Raw genomic sequence first — 18,240 nt, forward strand, 5'->3', positions numbered from 1 at the left:
GGACGGAGTAGGGACAATGTCATTGGACTGGCAGAGGAGGATTTTACCCAAGACTAGGAAAGACCGGACTCCATAAAGTTAGGCTTCCAGGAGCCCACGGTCACGATTCAATTAGGAAGCCATTTAATAGACTTTATGATTGATACTGGGGCTGAATACTCAGTACTCCCAGAACTATTGCAGAAAAAGGCATCCAAAAGTGTAGTCATTAAAAGTGCCACTGGTCAGTCAGCTAAGAGGTCTTTCCTCCAACCTTTGGAATGCCAGATTGGGGGACATCGTTTAACCCATCAGTTTTTGTATATACCTGAGTGTCCAATACCTCTCTTAGGTAGAGATATGCTGTCCAAATTGCAGGCCCAAATCACCTTCACTCCTCGAGGTCCAGAAATGAAACTGCCATCAAAGGCAGCAGGAATAATTTCCCTCTCAGTACCTAAGGAACAATCATGGCGCCTAATGTCAGCCCTGCAAGTCCAACCCACATTGGATACAGAGTTAAACAAGCTCCTCCGAACTCTACAGGTGCCACCAGGAGTATGGGCCGAAAATAGCCCACCAGGAATGGCCAAGAATATAGCTCCAATTGTAGTAACCTTAAAACCTATGGCTACCCCTGTATCTGTAAAGCAATATCCTTTACCCCGGCGAGCAGCAGAGGGCATCCAGAAACATTTGGACCGCCTATTAAAATATGGTCTGCTTAAGCCCTGCCAATCAGAATGGAACACACCCCTTTTGCCTGTTCGAAAACCTGGGACAGATGAATACAGGCCAGTGCAGGACTTGAGGCTCGTAAACCAGGCTATCGAGACCTTGCACCCAAATGTACCAAACCCATACACCCTGCTGAGTTTGATCCCACCAGAAGCAACATTTTTTACTGTATTGGACTTGAAAGATGCATTCTTCTGTTGCCGGCTGGCACCACAGAGCCAACCTATATTTGCCTTCCAGTGGGAAGACCCTTTGACAGGAACAAAAGGCCAGCTAACTTGGACGAGATTGCCCCAGGGATTCAAAAATTCCCCAACTTTATTTGGCACTGCCTTGGCGAAGGATCTAACAAGTTACCCCTCAATACCTGGAGAAAAGGTGGTTCTGCAATATGTAGATGACCTTATACTAGCAGCAAAGGATTTTGATACCTGTAAAGAAGGTACAGAGGAACTGCTCCACTTGCTCTGGCAAGCTGGCTACCGAGTTTCCCAGAAAAAGGCACAGTTATGTTTAGAAAAGGTCAAATATTTGGGCTTTGACATCTCACACCAACAACGAGCATTGAGGCCAGAGAGGAAAGAAGCTATTTGCCTTATCAAGGAACCTACCACAAGGAAACAACTCAGAGGATTCCTGGGAACAGCAGGGTTTTGTAGACTATGGATACCTGATTTCAGCAGTCTGGCCAAACCCTTACATGAAAGCACTCGAGGTGCAGAAAAGGACCCATTCGTATGGGGACCTGAGCAGCAACAAGCCTTTTTAGTTATCAAACAACGACTTATGGAGGCCCCAGCCCTTGGACTGCCTAATTCGGAAAAACCCTTTCAGCTGTATGTACATGAACAGAATGGGATTGCAGCGGCAGTCCTGACCCAGAGATTAGGAAGTTGGAACCGTCCAGTAGCTTATTTGTCAAAACAATTGGACTCAGTAGCAAAAGGATGGCCTCCATGCCTAAGGGCAGTAGCGGCCACTGCCAGCCTTGTCAAAGAAGCTGATAAATTTACCTTCGGCCAGACGATGTATGTGAATGTACCTCATGCTGTTCTGACACTCATGGAATATAAGGGTAGTTATTGGCTAACGAACCCAAGGATGGCTAGGTACCAAGGCCTATTGTGTGAAAATCCCAGGATTCATCTACGAGTAGTGAATATGCTCAATCCAGCGACTTTGCTGCCCCTACCAGAGGTAGATGATGAAGAATCACATGATTGTCTCCAAATAATGGATGAAGTTTATTCCAGTAGACCCGATCTGAAAGATGAACCATTGAAAAATCCAGATGTTGTATATTATACTGATGGTAGCAGTTACCTGCATGAAGGTGCCAGACGAGCAGGATATGCTGTGGTCACCAATGAGGAAGTTGTGGAAGCTGAAGCTTTGCCTGCTGGCACCTCAGCACAAAAAGCTGAACTTATAGGTTTAACTAGAGCTCTGCAATTGGCAGCCGGATGTAAGGCAAACATCTATACTGATTCTAAATATGCCTTCTTAACCCTGCATGCACATGGTGCTCTATGGAAAGAAAGAGGTCTAATAGGAGCCCACGGGAAGGCCTTGAAATATGGACCTGAAGTAGAAATCCTGTTAGAAGCAGTATGGGCTCCAGAACAGATTGCTGTAATGCACTGCAAAGGTCATGGACGAGGAAGGGATCCAATAACCAGAGGAAATCATGCTGCTGACAAAGCAGCCCGAGAGGCAGCCCAAAAGCCTGTGGGAGGATTTATAGCAGCCCTCATACCAGAGGTAGCTCCAGAAGAAGTTAAACCTCACTATACCCCAGAAGAGAGGAAGTGGGCTGAACAGGAAGGAGCAGTTGTGAAGGACGGTTGGATGATCCTGCCAGACAATAGGATTTATGTACCTCATCATCTAGCAGGCACAATTGTAAGAAATTATCATGAATCTACTCACCTTGGTGGTACTGCAACCAGAGAGAGTCTCAGTCGGAAGTTGTATATTATTAACCTATCACAATTAGCAACTTGCATTTCACAGAAATGTGTTCTTTGTGCTAAAAACAATCCCAGGCAGGGACCGGTACAACCTCCTGGAATCCAACATGTGGGATATGTCCCCATGGAAAGCCTAATTGTGGACTTCACAGAGCTGGTCCCTTCTAAGGGATTCAAGTATCTCCTTGTGTTTGTAGATACTCTTACCGGATGGGTTGAAGCTTTTCCCACCCGAACTGAAAAGGCACGAGAGGTAACTAAGAGACTCCTCACTGAATTGATCCCGAGGTTTGGATTACCTAGATGCATTGGAAGTGACAATGGGCCAGCGTTCATTGATCAAGTAGTACAAGAAGTATGTCGAGTCCTACAAGTGAAATGGAGACTGCATGCAGCCTATAGGCCTCAGAGTTCAGGGAAAACTGAAAGAATGAATCGGACTCTGAAAACCCAATTGGCAAAATTAACCCAGGAAACGGGATTGGGATGGGTAGATGTGTTACCCATAACACTGTTTCGTGTTCGGTGTGCACCCACAAAAAGACTTAAGTTGTCACCTTTTGAGCTCCTGTATGGGAGACCGCCCTCCTTTGTTCAGGATATTCCAGCTGATCTTAAACAAATAGGAGACCATGTGACACAGGGACAAGTGCAATCTCTCTCCCGTGTTTTTGTTTCTCTTAACAGGTGGGTCCTCGAGCGCACGCCGTGCAGCATTGCCGAGCCGATTCATCAGTTCCAGGCTGGCGATAGCGTATGGGTGAAAGAGTGGAAACGTGATCCACTTGCACCTAAGTGGCGTGGACCTTACACCGTCTTGCTCTCTACTCCAACAGCGGTGAAGGTAGCTGAGGTGACCCCCTGGATTCATCACTCCCGTTTGAAGAAGTCCGAAGGCAGTTGGACGTGCAAAGGTGACCCCTCTAATCCTCTTAAACTGACTCTCTCCAAAAACCCCTGTATCTAGCCCTACCGGGAACGGGCTAGGTCACGGGCAACATTAGACGACCGGCCTGCTGCAGCCACAACCTGGAAGCTGGCTGACCTGCGCACGCCTGAAGCTTGAGGAGCATCTGAACCAGCGATTGTGAAAGGAAAGATTCTCTTATACAATTAATTGACTGCCCACCCCCTTGTGGAACAATTATCAGAGATATTACTCATTGGGGATCCTCGGGATATATGTTTTGGTCTTGGTGGTTCCCCATTTCTGTCACTGGGGGAATTATATTGGGACTAATATTTATTTGCTATCACTATAAGGTAATCTTTTGTGGAAGGAATGCATATGCTAGACATCAACATGATTCTATTATTAATCCTGATCCCTTGGGAAGGGGAAGGGTCCTTGAATCTGGCCAAATTGACTAAATATGGATTCCACCATGACCACAATATGTGGGTAGGTTTAGCTGAAATGGTAGCCAATGTTGCAAATAGGACCAATTGCCTTGTTTGCTCTCTTGGGCCAGATGATTCAGAGGGAGGTATGCCCTTATTACCGATACCATTAGATGCCATTGGTATGGTAAGCGAAATACCACACCAAACAGAAGTACAGAATTTCCCCGGATGGAACTCAACTAAACCATTACGAGTTATACCTGTACAAGGGGAATTCTGTGTACATAAATCATCAGATGCAGCTGATTCTACCATGATAGGCTCTTCTCATTGTCACTATACTTGGGATAATATTAAGAATACCTGGGCACACGATACTACCTATCGAACTCGGGATGCCTTGCCCTGTGCACCTCCTTTTATTCATGCATGGAAAGTGGTATGGAACATAACTGTGACAGAAAAAGGCAATCTAACATACTGCACTGTGAACTCTCTACCTCTTTTGCTATTTCGCCTTCTGTACTCCACGTACCAAAGACCTCAGACACGATGGTTGTGGTGGATATGTGGAGAATGGGCATACAAGAAACTCCCCTCCAAATGGAGTGGGACTTGTTTCCTGGGATGGGTATTACCACCAATGTGGATTATGCCTACTAATTTGCCCAAGCGTACACGAAGAAACGCTGATATTTCTCATATAGCAGGAGGAAGTACCCAAAGTTGGAGCGGTACTGATGATTGGCCACCAGAGCGCATTATAGCCTATTATGATCCTGCCTCCTGGAATCCTGGTGAGCTCATACAAGGGGCACGGGATCCTATTTATAATCTAAACAGAATAATTCGATTGCAAGCAGTAGTGGAACTTGTAACCAATGCAACGGCCCGGAGTTTGAGACTTATTGCACAACAATTGGATGAAAGTAGAGCCGCCATTTTGCAGCTGAAAATGGGAATGGATTATGTACTTGCCAAGCAGGGAGGCCTATGTGGAGTCTTGAACTTGACAGGGAATGCCTGTTGCTTTAACATTTCAGATAATGGTGAGGCAATCCGTGTGTTGGCCACAAAAATGGAGAATATAGCACATGTCCCAGTACAAACATGGGAAGGATGGGATATGGGATGGCTCACCAATTGGTTACCTAATGTCACAGGACTCAAAGGGATACTATTGTCTTGCTTGTTTTTCTTGACAGTAGTGGTAATGGTTTTATGTATGATGCCATGTATCATTTCATGTTTTAGAAGTACAATTAGCAAGATGGTTTCAAATGAAACTCTACCTCATATCATGGCCCTATACAGAGCTTTACCTCAGGAATATGATGAAGGTCAAGCTATCAAGGACACTTGGGACGAAGGTCCTTGAGCTTGAAAGGGGGGAATGAGGCATCAGGCATAAGCCTGCATTTTATTAATGTTTGATCAGGACTTGTATATTAGAGAGAGCCTAAAAGATTTTCAAATGTTTCAATGCCAGGCAGAGAAAACCTTGGCCATTCTCCTAAGACAAGGGGCCCCCTTTTTGATTGATAGCAGAAAACAATTCTCAAAGTCATAAAAGCTGAAATTACAGACTAAAAGCAGGACATTGACCCTACATGTTACAGAAGATAACAAAGGCAGAGATAAATATAATTAGGAATGGGCAAATAGTAAAATGATACCATGGGCCTCTCTTAAAACCTTGAGCTGTATTTTCTAAGGCCAGAGGTAAATGGGAGAAAAAACATCTAGCTGACAGAGAAAGAGAGGCTTTTTTGGGAAGTCTTTTTAAAGCATCTAGCTGGGAAGTCTTTTTAAAAGCTGTTTCTTCCTTAAACAGATAATGGGAAAAGCAGCTTGCTGAAGGGGGGGAGGCTTCTTCTGAAACTGTTTTAAACTGAGTCCTTTTCTTTCTTTCTCTCTCTACTTTAAAAAGGCCTTATTCCTTTTAAGAGGCTATCTGTGTTGTGTATTAAATATGTTGGCTTAAATGTAATTATGCAAAGGATTTAACAAATGCTAGAAGAGTTGTATTTATCTTGAAATTAAGTCAGCCACCAGTCCAGCCTCTTGCCAGACAAGAAGACGCCATCAAATGCTGTCCTGATATATTAGCTGCCAGACATTTGTTTAGAAACCTTCAAATGAAGGATATCTTTCAATGTTGATGTGAAACTCAAGATCCTTGACATATGTTTAAGATAAAAATTTAAGATTAACCATTTGTTTTAGAAGGCAATAGGGCAGGGAGGGCAAGAGGTGAGCTGGTAATTAAGATTCCTTGTTGAGACACATGTAAGATATATTACTACTTATTTGTCATTTATAGATGTAACAATATATAGCTGTTTGTGTTCCTTATAAGGACAGGAGGATGTGGGTGTATCTTTTAGGATTGGATATAGCAATCAGCCAATAGGAAATCCAACCAGGCTGATTGGACAGAGGCAGCCCAAGGAGGAGCAAAGGGGGCTGGATTAAGGGAATATAAGTGCTGGCCATAATGGCAGGAGGCCAGGCCAGAGCTTGGTAACCATATACCACTGTGCCTCTCATTTATTTGTCTGACAAATAAATAATTATTTTAAATTCTCTATTGCTGCGTTGAATATTTCATTCCAGCTAAGCGTTAACCACAAGCAGGGTGCTACACTTTCTTTCTTTCTTTCTTTCTTTCTTTCTTTCTTTCTTTCTTTCTTTCTTTCTTTCTTTCTTGCATTTTATTTTATTTTGAACAATGAATGGAATAGATGTAATATTTAATAAAACCAATAAAGATATGGGGAGGGGAGACAAGTCCCAGGCCCCTGTGGGGCAGTGTGAGGAGGCACCTCTCTTTGGGGTGGGGGGCAGCTCAGAGACCAGGGGTGGCAGCAGCAGCGTCTGCCCAGAGGACTCCCAAGGAGAGGAGGCTGAGGGAACCCCTCTGGATTATGTCATCCTGGGAAGAGCTGAGGGTAAAGCCTGGGAAATGGTATTAGCCATGATGGCTGTGTTCTACCTCCTCTGTCGGAGGCGATGTGCCTCTGCCAGTTGCTGGGGATTCACAAGCACTTGGCTCTGCATCCAGGCTTCCCGTAGGCATCTAACTGGCCACTGTGGGAACAGGATGCTGGAGTAAATGGGCTATTGGCCTGGTCCAGCAGGCTCTTCTCATGTACAGTGGTACCTCGAGTTAAGAACTTAATTCGTTCTGGAGGTCCGTTCTTAACCTGAATCTATTCTTAACCTGAGGTACCACTTTAGCTAATGGGGCCTCCTGCTGCGCCACCAGCACACGATTTCTGTTCTTATCCTGAAGCAAAGTTCTTAACCCGAGGTACTATTTCTGGGTTAGCGGAGTCTGTAACCTGAAGCGTTTGTAACCTGAAGCGTATGTAACCCAAGGTACCACTGTATATCCCCATATCGTTACTAAAACGAGCAGACTCTGTCGTGATGGGGCTCCATTCTTTGGGTCCAAAAGGTGGAGGGTATCTTGGCTTTGGTTTTAATTTGTCACTGAGATAGCAATAAAGATGTCACCCACGTAGTCCCATGGGCTGTGCTGCCATCAGGGGACCAGCGGCTTCCATACAAATGCTTCAAGACTAGGGTGGCGATATCTGTCAATTCTTTTTCTGACTGCAATAGCAAACAGAACTTGCTCTTCCTTACTTCTATAGGTGGTCTGGGCAAGTAGTGAGCGTATGGGCTGTGGGACGGTGTTCTGCGAAACCCTGGAATTCCTGAATGACACTGACATGCATTTGGTAGTCTGCAACTATCAGCCACCGTAAGTTTCATTTTGTTGGGGCCGGGGTGTTTTTTCCTGAGTTTTTTTTTGCCTGGCTGGAATGTGTGCTTGGAGCCATGTTGTTTCTTCCTGCTTGTGCAGTTGCTGCAATTTATTTTCAACTGTTTTTTATGTTTTATTTTACATTGCTGTGAGCCGCCCTGAGGTATTCTGGTGAAGGGTGGGTGGTAATACTAAAAATAATGCATAGTACCTGTCAGGGCTGCCACCCAGTCCCAGCTCACATAGGACCAAGTCAGCCAGCGTTCAGTTTCAAAGAGTCTTTATTGGATTACAGGTTCCATTTCCAAACTGCAATGTGCAGCCCTACTTCTTCTAGGTCAGAACGACGAAGACCAGTCTGAGTCCCCGCCTCTAGCGCACCAGCTTAATACCCTAGCCTTGCTCCACCTCCTGCGCCTTTCCTTCCGTCTCTGGGTCCTTCTGCCCCCCTGGGTCTCTCCCTTCCTACTCTCTTCTGACGCAGACCCCCCTGACCCTTCCGCCTCCTTGCGGCGGGCTTTGGGACCCGGCTCACTCTCTGGGCTGCTGACTGCGCCAGCTTCCGCTACATTTGAACTTGGCGCGCGCACCCAACTCTCCACTTTCCTCTTGATCGTTTCATCGCTCCCCGAGGTGGGCGTGACTACTCCTGACTCATGCCCTCCCTCCTTCTGAAAGTCTCCGGAGCCCGATATCTGGTCCCCTTTCTCCCCGCTGCTCCCGGCTGGGCACGTGGGTCCCGATCTCCAACTGCTGCTTTCTGATCCCTCTCTGGACCCTTCTTCCTGGGGTGTCCCCCTGCTCTCCCCCCTTGCTCTGGCTGCTGGCGCTCCCTTCTGGGAATCCTCGGACTCGCTAGACAGGCTCGGTGATCTCGGGTCGTCATCCCCACTCATCCTTCCTTCGTATTCCTCCCCCTCGCTCTCTGTCTCCTCCCTTCTCTGCGTCTCTGCTCCTGAACCCCTGACAGTACCAAATTTCCCAAAACTATGGCAGTGGCAAGAGGGTGCCCCCCTTGGTCTTAGCAGATAGGGAGGTCTGTTATGGGAGAAGGCATTTCACCAAGTGTCCAGATCCTAAGCCATGTAGGGTTTTAAATATCACTACAAGCACTATGGGTTTACAAGTGAATCTCCCTAACCCAAACCCAGATGCATTTTGCAATTTGCAGTTCTCCTAATTTTGCAATGCAGTTTACAGCCAGATAATGCACAAACTGAGGTTAAGTTTTCACTAAATGCATATTTTAGTGAAAATAGCATATTATAGAAGGGAAAGTTGGTTTACAAAAATGTGTACACTGAGCAAATTTAATAATGTGTACAGTGGGAGAAATGCTCATGGGGACTTGGTTTTTTTTGGTGGGGGGGATCACAAGCTGATATGGAAGTGTGAAGGACTGATGAGGAGGAAAATGAGAAACTGAGAAAAACTGAAACTGACAGATTCATCTGTTTCCCCCTCCACCCAAAGCACAGTAGCATATTGACAGTCAGTACAACTCCTTCAGAACTGTTGCATTATGTTCTTGGCAGCTTGGCTGCAGAGTTTTGCTGTTCTCTCATCATTGGGGGGGGGGGAGGAGGGGTCATAGAATTTATTGTGAACAAGGAATTATAGCAATGATAGTCCAAGTGGAGCCTTCCAGTTATTCCACTCCCATCAAGGCCAGGCAGCATGGTAAGAGATTATGAGGGCTGCTGCCCACCATTATCTGGAGTAGGTTAAGTGGGCACCATAATAGCAATACTCACAGATCAAGGTAGCGAACAGTTACTTGGATTTCATTGTATGTGTACTTCTGACAGGAGTTAACAGGTACTGTAATATACAAGATAATGAAGATCCACTTCAGGAGTCAGCCTTAGTTAAACTGCAGTTACTCTTGGCACCAGGTTTTTGTATTAATTCCAGGTTTTACAGAGCTGTGATGCTGCTGTTTCTGAAAATGGGGTCAAATTAGTCGGTATGTTCCCGATGAACTTTGTCTTCTCTCTGCCTTCCTTTACCTCATTTTAAAATGGCAACTTCCAATCATCTTCATAAAGTCTACTGGCTGTAGAATCCAGGACAAAAGAGCCACTAACAGGCACCAAATAACTGATGCCTTTTGGCAGTCCCTCAAAGCATCCTCTTTAGCTGAGCTGGCCACCTTCCATCTTCCGAGTGAGGCTGGGAAGGTAGTTACATGCTGGAGAGATGAACTCTTGGCAAAAGCCATCAATGGTGATCATAGAGTGTTCTTAGGTGCAGCTGTCAATGTGAGGGAGCAACAAAATGTTATGAAATTCTTATTTCTATTGTGTCAATGCTCTCCTTCCTTAGGGGAAAGGCCTAGCCCTTTTTTGAGTAATGCCTGGGACTTTTCACTTCCAGGGGGAACATAAAGGGACGCAAACCGTACAAGGAAGGGGCTCCATGTTCCATGTGCCCAGATGGCTATTCCTGTAAGGACTCTCTCTGTGGTAAGTGAGTGGAACTAGAGGAGCCAGCAGATAAGGTGGAGAGCTCCTTATCTGCACCCCAAATTAATGCCACTCAGGATTACTGTGAAATAAATTTCCACTGGCTGACAGGTGCAGATTATCCAGCCGCCTAGGAGTGTAGTGATTTCCTTGGCTGCCTTCACCCAATGATTATCCTTGTCAAAGCTGTTCTCCAACAGGAGAAGTAAATTCCTTCTTCCCTCTTGTTTTGCTGCTTTGCCAAGGATGGGCAAAAATGCTTGGAGGAACAGTTTCCCATTCAGCTGCAAACACCTGTCTCCTGCCTTCAGTGCACCACCATTATACACAAGGACCTGCCAGCATTAATCCCCTTCCTCTCCCAAGGTGATGACAGTGTGTTTAAAATATGCTAGCTTCTCTTGTCCTTACCATAGCACCAGGAAGTGGCACTTTGGCTTATGTGAATTCATGCAGCACACACACCTTGAGTCTATGCACGCTAGAGGTCTTAGCCCTTATTGGTCCCCAGATGGATGGTTATGTCGCTCCATGCAAACATAGGCCATGTACTACACCTTTAAAGCACATTTGGAACAGATTCTTTCCCTCAAGTTTACGAATTGACCATTGGCTGCCCCCTAATGCTGCTCCATCTGAAACAGACCTCCTCACCCTAATAGTAGGGATGGCACTGCAAGCCATGACATTCCTTTCATGCATTCTGTCTCCGCTTGGGGTGTCTTATGTCTTGAGTGCTATGCTATATGGCATTTCACTGAGTTCTGCCCAAGATGTTTTTGCACCTTTGGGAGAAAATTCAAATGACATTCCAGTCCAAGTTGTGAAGAAATGGGTGGCAATGTGCTGCCCTTTAACGGCATCTGGAATCTGCTGCCTGTGACCCTGGCCACACTCGGTTTCAAAGTAGGGCTCACCTTCTGTGCAAAAGTGAAATATCAGCCTTCTGTTCTCACTGGTTTTCTGGGAGGAGGGTGTGGCTTTGTGCATCTGTTTGCTGATTGTTCTGCTGGTCTCTCTTTTCCCCCACCAGAATCCAGTGTTGACATGGGAGACGCCACCGTATCTCCTAAGCCGGAGCCAACGGCTGTCTTGACTGCAAGCCCAGCTCTGCAAACCACACCAGATTCAGCACCTGATACGCCAGACAGTCCCCAAACAGGAGCAGAATCTGAATCCCCAACAGCTGAAGGGCCAACCTCTTCGCTAGAGCTAACTTCAGACTTGTCAAACTCAGATGCAACAGTTTCCTCTTTGGTGACAATGGGAGCTACAACTCTTCGTCCTGCCTCCCCAGAATCAAGAACTGAAAAAGCCACTTCCGCAGAATTTCCTTTGTCTGGTGGCTTAGCCACACCTGAAGCCACCATTAAAAAACCTGAGCCACCTTCAACTCCCCCCACACCAGTGCATTCTACCCCCAAGTCACCCTTGGTCCCTAAACCTGCATCCATCCCTAAACCTCCGTCGACAGGTAAACCTCCCTCCATGCCCAAACCCCTTTCAGCCCATAAGCATCCCTTCTTCTCCAAGCTACCTGTCCCAAAGAAGCCTCCCGTCTCTAAAACACCTGCACGCCATCGCTTGTCAGCTTACTCCAAAGCAATAAACAAGCACAGCAATGCTGCTCAGGCCTCTGCAGATAAGGTACCTGTTCACAACACTGCAGCCAAGGCAGCTTCAATCTCTGTCTGCCTGCCTTGCCTTGGATGCAAACAGATTAGCCACCCTGAAGAAATAAAGACTGCGCTTAAAGAGCTGACTTCCAGGTACCCCTATACTCCGTGCTTTTCCCCGCTTCCCCGGTGGCAGAGGCATAGCAAGTGGGGCAATACACTTAGGAAGGCCAGGCCTTATTGGCTCAACAGTTTATAGCAGTATTTGATCCAACATATTTATAGGCTGACCCTTTCTGCCCTTTTAGTGAGTTTGCCAGTCTGCTGGGAATAGCACTGTAGCATGGCCAGTGGCTGAAAATTCTGTAGATGGTGGTACAAATCTTGCCCAAGCAATAAAGCTCTTGGGAGGTTGCAGTTTATTTCCACAACCCCCTGTTTTCACCCATTCAGGAATGTGGAGCACATCTGATTTCTTTCCCTACTTTCCTTCTCTTTAAGCTTTGCTAGGGTCAAGCATGGCATACTGTCACGAGGCCTCATTCCACCCAATGACTCACCTGTGATCATCCTCCCTCTTGTCTGTGCTCTGTGCACCACAAATGGGGGCCCTATTTATTTGCCGGACTGTGCCTGGAAGTCATTCCCAGGCTTCCCATTCTGCTTGTGAATTGGTGACAAGGTGTCTGGATTCTCCACTGGCAACCCATTCTTTACCCCAAAATGCCGATAAAAACCTGGATCTTGAAAACCTGGATAATGTAAAAAACCTGGATCTTGAAAGCTGAACAAATTGTGCAAGGTAAGCAAAGGCCTGCACACCTACTGAATTCCTTTAGCTGATCCCAAAACATGAATTTGTGCTCCCTTGGTACAGACTCTGGAGCTTTGTGGCTCAGAATACAAACAGCTGTGTTGATCAAAGAATTGGTTGTGCCCACCTGAAATGTAAAGCAAACTGATATGGCTTGTTTGTAAGGAGGATGGAGAGAAAATGAATGACTGATTAGGGAGAGTGATGTGAGTCTCTATAGAAACTCAGTGCACAAGAGCTACATTAAGCAATCAATAAATGAAGTGCAAGTGGACCAAATATTTGCATGTGAAAGTGAAGCGAGTGCCTCTGTGAGTGTTTGCATTTGTAGCTCTTCAACTCTGTTCATTACAGTAGATCTTTCTTCCATTGGAACTCTAGAAGCCACAATATTTTGATCAGGCAGCATTATTAGGGCTCATTCACCTCTTCTGTGCCATATGGGTATCTAAAGCTTTAGCCCCCTCTCTTCACCATTGTCTCCACTCCTTCTACCACCTGACAGGGACATAGGAAACTATAAACCAAATCAGCTTATTGGTCCATCTAGCTCAGTATCGTTTACACTGACTGGCATCGGCTCTCCAGAGCTCCAGATTTTGGGGTGCATTCCCAGCCCTACCTGGAGATGTGCTCGGATTGAAATTGGGACCTCCATGCAAACCAGATGCTCTACCACTGAGCTGTGGACTTGTTTGACTAGGCCTGCTTGCATATCAGAGATATGTATTAGACCAGACCCCCCACGATAGCTGCATTTTGAGCTTAGCACATGTGTTTTGGTAGCATGCTGCATCCCTTCCTGCTTCTGTTGCACGGAACCAGGGCAGGTTCCTCTTCTCTTCAGCTGACCCCTCTCATGTTTTTTCAAAGCACAACCAGGTGCTAAAGATACCAAAGATCTGCTGACAAACCCACCCAGGAAAGATTCTGAGCAGCCCACACCTTCAGGCAGCAGCCCTTTTTGCCTTTCTGTTTTCCGTTCCTGAGTACTCCCTTTCTGATAAGCCTTCTCCTTTGACACTTGCCTCATAAGAATATTTGCTCCCCATTTCCATTCTCCTATGCTACTTGTGGGACGCGGGTGGCGCTGTGGGTAAAACCTCAGTGCCTAGGACTTGCTGATCGCAAGGTCGGCGGTTCGAATCCCCGCGGCGGGGTGAGCTCCCGTCGTTCGGTCCCAGCTCCTGCCCACCTAGCAGTTCGAAAGCACCCTTAAGTGCAAGTAGATAAATAGGTACTGCTTTCTAGCGGGAAGCTAAACGGCGTTTCCGTGTGCGGCGCTGGTGCTGGCTCGCCAGATGCCGCTTAGTCACGCTGGCCACGTGACCCGGAAGTGTCTCCAGACAGCGCTGGCTCCCGGCCTCTTGAGCGAGATGAGCGCGCAACCCTAGAGTCGGACACCACTGGCCCGTACGGGCAGGGGTACCTTTACCTTTACCTTATGCTACTTGTGGTTTGTTTCTTCATCTTGCTGTGTTTGGGGTACGTGAAAGACAAAGGTGAAACTCTCCCCCTGTTTCTTGCTCCCCCTGGCCTCTGTGGCCATTCCGGTTAGATTAGAAACATAGGAAGCTGCCCTTTATCAGGTCAAGTCACCTAGTCCAGAATTGTGACTGGCAAGGGTCCGCAGACAGAAGTATTTCCTATCACCTGCTAACTGATTCTTTAAAAGAGAGAAGATGCCAGGACATAGCCTGAAATTTTCTGTATGCAAAGCATGTGATGTACTCTAAGGTCCCTCTCAATAGATGAGCTTGGATAGCTCAGTTGGTTAGACCATGGTGCTGATAACACCAAGGTTGCAGGTTCGATCCCTGTATGGACCAGCTGCATGTTCCTGCATTGCAGGGGGTTGGACTAGATGACCCTCAGGGTCCCTTCCAACTCTACAGTTCTATGATTCTATGAATAAAAAGGCCTGGAGAGTCTAACAGAGCTCCTACTTCTTGGCATCCAGCCTCAGGTGTGATGGTATGCTTCTTTGTGGGTGTGTAAATGAAGGAGGAGAGATCATTTGTATGAGTCTGATTCACAAAGCCATTTTTATCAGTTGCTACAACTGGATGAAACATGATGGTGTGAGATGCCTCTTGGAGCTCAGCTAATAACTGACCGAGCTTTCTTATCATGTGACTGTTGTACAATACGCAAAAGTATATTGCTTGATAACTGACTAGCATCTCAGCCAGGTATGTGAATATGCCTTCAACTTATCACCAAGTTCAACCTGAAACTACTTGACAATACTGGAATGCTATTGTATGCATGTTTGGTTGGATGACGATTCCACTCATTTCAACTGAGCTCACTTTCCGAGTAACTGGGCTTAGAACTGCAACTCTGCATGCCACCTAACAGTGTGCATAGCTACAGGGGTACACAGAGCAACTTATGCTGTCATAGCTACAGGAGCCAGTCTTTGCTTAGTCTGGCCCACAGTATTTGCAGCTCCCTAAAGCAGAGGTGGTGAACCTGTGACTTTTCCGATGTTGCTGGACTCCAACTCCCATCAGCCCCAGGCAGCATCTTTGCTACTTCCCTGGGTGGAATCCAGTGTAGTGCTAATGTCCTCATCCTGTTAGCACAATGATTTCCACTTGCATAATGAGATTTCGCCCCCTCTTCTACCTGTGTGCCCCCTGTTCTGGGGCTTCTCCTGACCCTCCGCAGCAGTTTGGGGGAGGGTGTGGGACATGCATGGGGAAAAGAGCAGGAAAGCTCCATTGCACAAGTAAAAATCCTAGTGCTGATGGAACGAGGCAGTTGGATACCACCCCGGTATGGGGCCACACCACCTCCAAAGATCTGCGATCATGTGCTGCTCCTGCAGCCATTCAATATCCCATCCTTTACACCAGGTTAGCCAGTGGTGTGGTTCATAGGAGTGAGACCAAGGGACTAAGAATGCATTAGTTCACTTCTTTCCTGTAATTCTGCAGGCAGTGAACTGTACTACTGTCTCCAATCTGAGAGCAATAAGACAAAGTTCTCCAGTATCCATGTGGCGCTGGCCCTTTCCAGTTGTATCTAAGGAAGGCCTAGCAAGGCAGGCGTGGGGAACCTGTGGTCCCACAACTCTCCCCAATCCCAGCCAGTATTGCTGATGTTCAGAGATGTGGGAAGCTGTAGTCCACTGACATCTGGAGGATCATGGGTTAGGTTCCTTCTCTTAGCAAGGGCTGACTCCTAGTTTGAAGGAATGGCTGAAACATTGCACATCCCAGTTCTTTCATACAGGTCTGGCGTAGATCAGCTCTAAAGATCAGCCCATCAGTTTTGCCTTGCCTGTTGGGCACAGTCCATGTCACCCAGCAAAACAAGATGTGTTGGTTTCCAAAACACCTTGTGGGGTGGCTGCAGTATTTTAGATGGATTTCTCCAATTAGGGATATATTTAAAGTGAGATGCCAACCATACACCTTGCCAAACCAGATGATACCGGCTCTAGCCAATGAAGAACGGAGACCAAATTGCTGGACAATTAGGTTCATTGCACGCCACATCCAGGCATTCTCCCCCCCCCCCTCTGTATTGCTGAATGGTTCTTGCATTATACTAACCTCATCATGACAAGCCACAGCTGGCCTAGCTAAGATCCAGTTGAAGGTGCTACTTGAAACAGAGGTCAGCAAATGTGGTGTTCTTTGCTAACAAGAGTTGTGAAGACGGGATGAATTTTGAAATGGTGCAATGAAGTAACATTGTGAGGTGTGTCTTTTAATACACCTGGAAAATCCTGCTATTAATAAATGTTCTTCTAAAAACCATTGGTCTGGAAAATGCACTGTTTTTGCTGGATGGTTGCTGGATTCTCTTGTGGATATATTGCTAGAGCTGTTTTGAAAAGGAGGGTTTGAGATAGGAAGCAAGTGGAGTTGCCTGCCCTGCTGAAAGCACCTGAGAAGGGGAGAGTAGCTTGTCTACTAGTGCAAGTGACTCAACAGGTGTATAAGCCACAGATCAAGGAATGCTATGTAGCATTTCCCATATTAACTAGCATCCTGGCCTCAGAGAAATGGGATAGTCAGGATTTCCTTACTGAAAAATATAGGCTCAGGACTATCTTTCCATCATTTGATCAATTGAGAGGTAAGGAAAGCATGGAAACTTAATCCCATTCTGCAACCCAGCAGAAAGGAAGAATAATGAAGGCAGAAATCCTGTTCACACTTACTGTATATGGGAATAAGTCTCATTAAACTTGCTTCTTAGTGGGACTTGCTTCTTAGTAAACACGCAGAGGATCGTGCTGCCACTATAAAATGTGTTTTTTAGTTTTGGCTGAACTTTACACGAGAAGTAATTACTGTTGCAGAAGTGCAAAAGCTACAAAGTTAGGGAAATTTCAGTGGTTATTATAATGCTTAAACAATAGTGAAACTGTGGCATCGGCGCACTCTAAATTGCATCGAACAATGGTGTTGAATGTGCACTCTTGTGCACTCTTGTGTCATTATGGTTTGCATGGCATTTCAGCAAAACCATGCCCAAAATGGGCATTTCCTGAGTTTAGAGTCTGGTTAATTTGCATTAAAGTATGCAGAGTGCTTCTTTCATTAATATCTGTACAGTAATGCAGCAGTTGCATAATGACGAGCTAAGGTTTTTTGAGGTCACATCTTCCCACCAGCTGTTCTAACTTCTAGCCAGTAGATGGCACTGATGAAGGCTGACCGTATTTTTAAACGGCTGACGGTTTTTAAAAAGAAGAGGAAAAGCAACACAGATCCTTGAGCAGCACCGAACAGACAGCAAGCCTGTTTCTGGCACAGATCTACAGAGACTTTAACTTCTTTAATTAATCAGGAAACTCACTTGTATTTAAGCATCAAATCAAAAGTAATGTCTTCTCACACTTGTGCTCCCACAAGCTGAAAGGAGCGTAATCTTGATGGTTAATAGGATTTAAGACCTACTGATTCTTCTCTCTTGTAATAACCATTAAACAACACAAACACACACCTAAAAGTGGGTTGTGCTGTGAGTATGGCATGTGCTAAAATGCTCGGTTTGCTACGTGTGCTTTAGTTGAATGCTACGCAGATGCCATTCAACATGCAGATTTGGACATGTGAATTACAAATACATACCTTTGCCTTTCCCCCCTTTTTTTCTTTTGTAGAGCTATTGCACCTGCTGCAGATGGATGCTGGTGATTACTGGTTAATGGTCTGCTAGGCATCACCAATATGGTGACAAAAACAAGGGTGGGGAATTTGTGGCCCACTATATGTGTTGAGAGACGCGGGTGGTGCTGTGGGTTAAACCACAGAGCCTAGGACTTGCCGATCAGAAGGTCAGCGGTTCGAATCCCCGCGACAGGGTGAGCTCCCGTTGCTTGGTCCCTGCTCCTGCCAACCTAGCAGTTCGAAAGCACGTCAAAGTGCAAGTAGATAAATAGGTACTGCTCTGGCAGGAAGGTAAACGGTGTTTCTGTGCGCTGCTGTGGTTCGCCAGAAGCGGCTTAGTCATGCTGGCCACATGACCCGGAAGCTGTACGCCGGCTCCGTTGGCCAATAAAGTGAGATGAGCTCCGCAG

The 18,240-nt window shown here is 46.2% G+C and overlaps 1 protein-coding gene across 3 annotated transcripts in view; it reads left to right on the forward strand.

Annotated features, from left to right (window-relative positions):
• The window catches only part of PI16 (peptidase inhibitor 16), a 29,185-nt gene extending 16,188 nt beyond the window's left edge, over positions 1-12,997 (forward strand). For all 3 annotated transcript variants that reach the window (XM_083509398.1, XM_083509397.1, XM_083509399.1), the window contains exons 3-5: positions 7,691-7,800; positions 10,180-10,268; positions 11,302-12,997. In XM_083509398.1, coding sequence (XP_083365524.1) covers positions 7,691-7,800; positions 10,180-10,268; positions 11,302-12,143 — 1,041 coding nt within the window. In that variant the 3' untranslated portion in view covers positions 12,144-12,997. The remainder of the gene's footprint in view (positions 1-7,690; positions 7,801-10,179; positions 10,269-11,301) is intronic.
• The last annotated feature ends 5,243 nt before the right edge of the window (positions 12,998-18,240 follow it).

This window comes from Podarcis liolepis, assembly GCF_965112155.1.
Source record: "Podarcis liolepis genome assembly, chromosome: 6".
Lineage (NCBI taxonomy): Eukaryota > Metazoa > Chordata > Lepidosauria > Squamata > Lacertidae > Podarcis > Podarcis liolepis.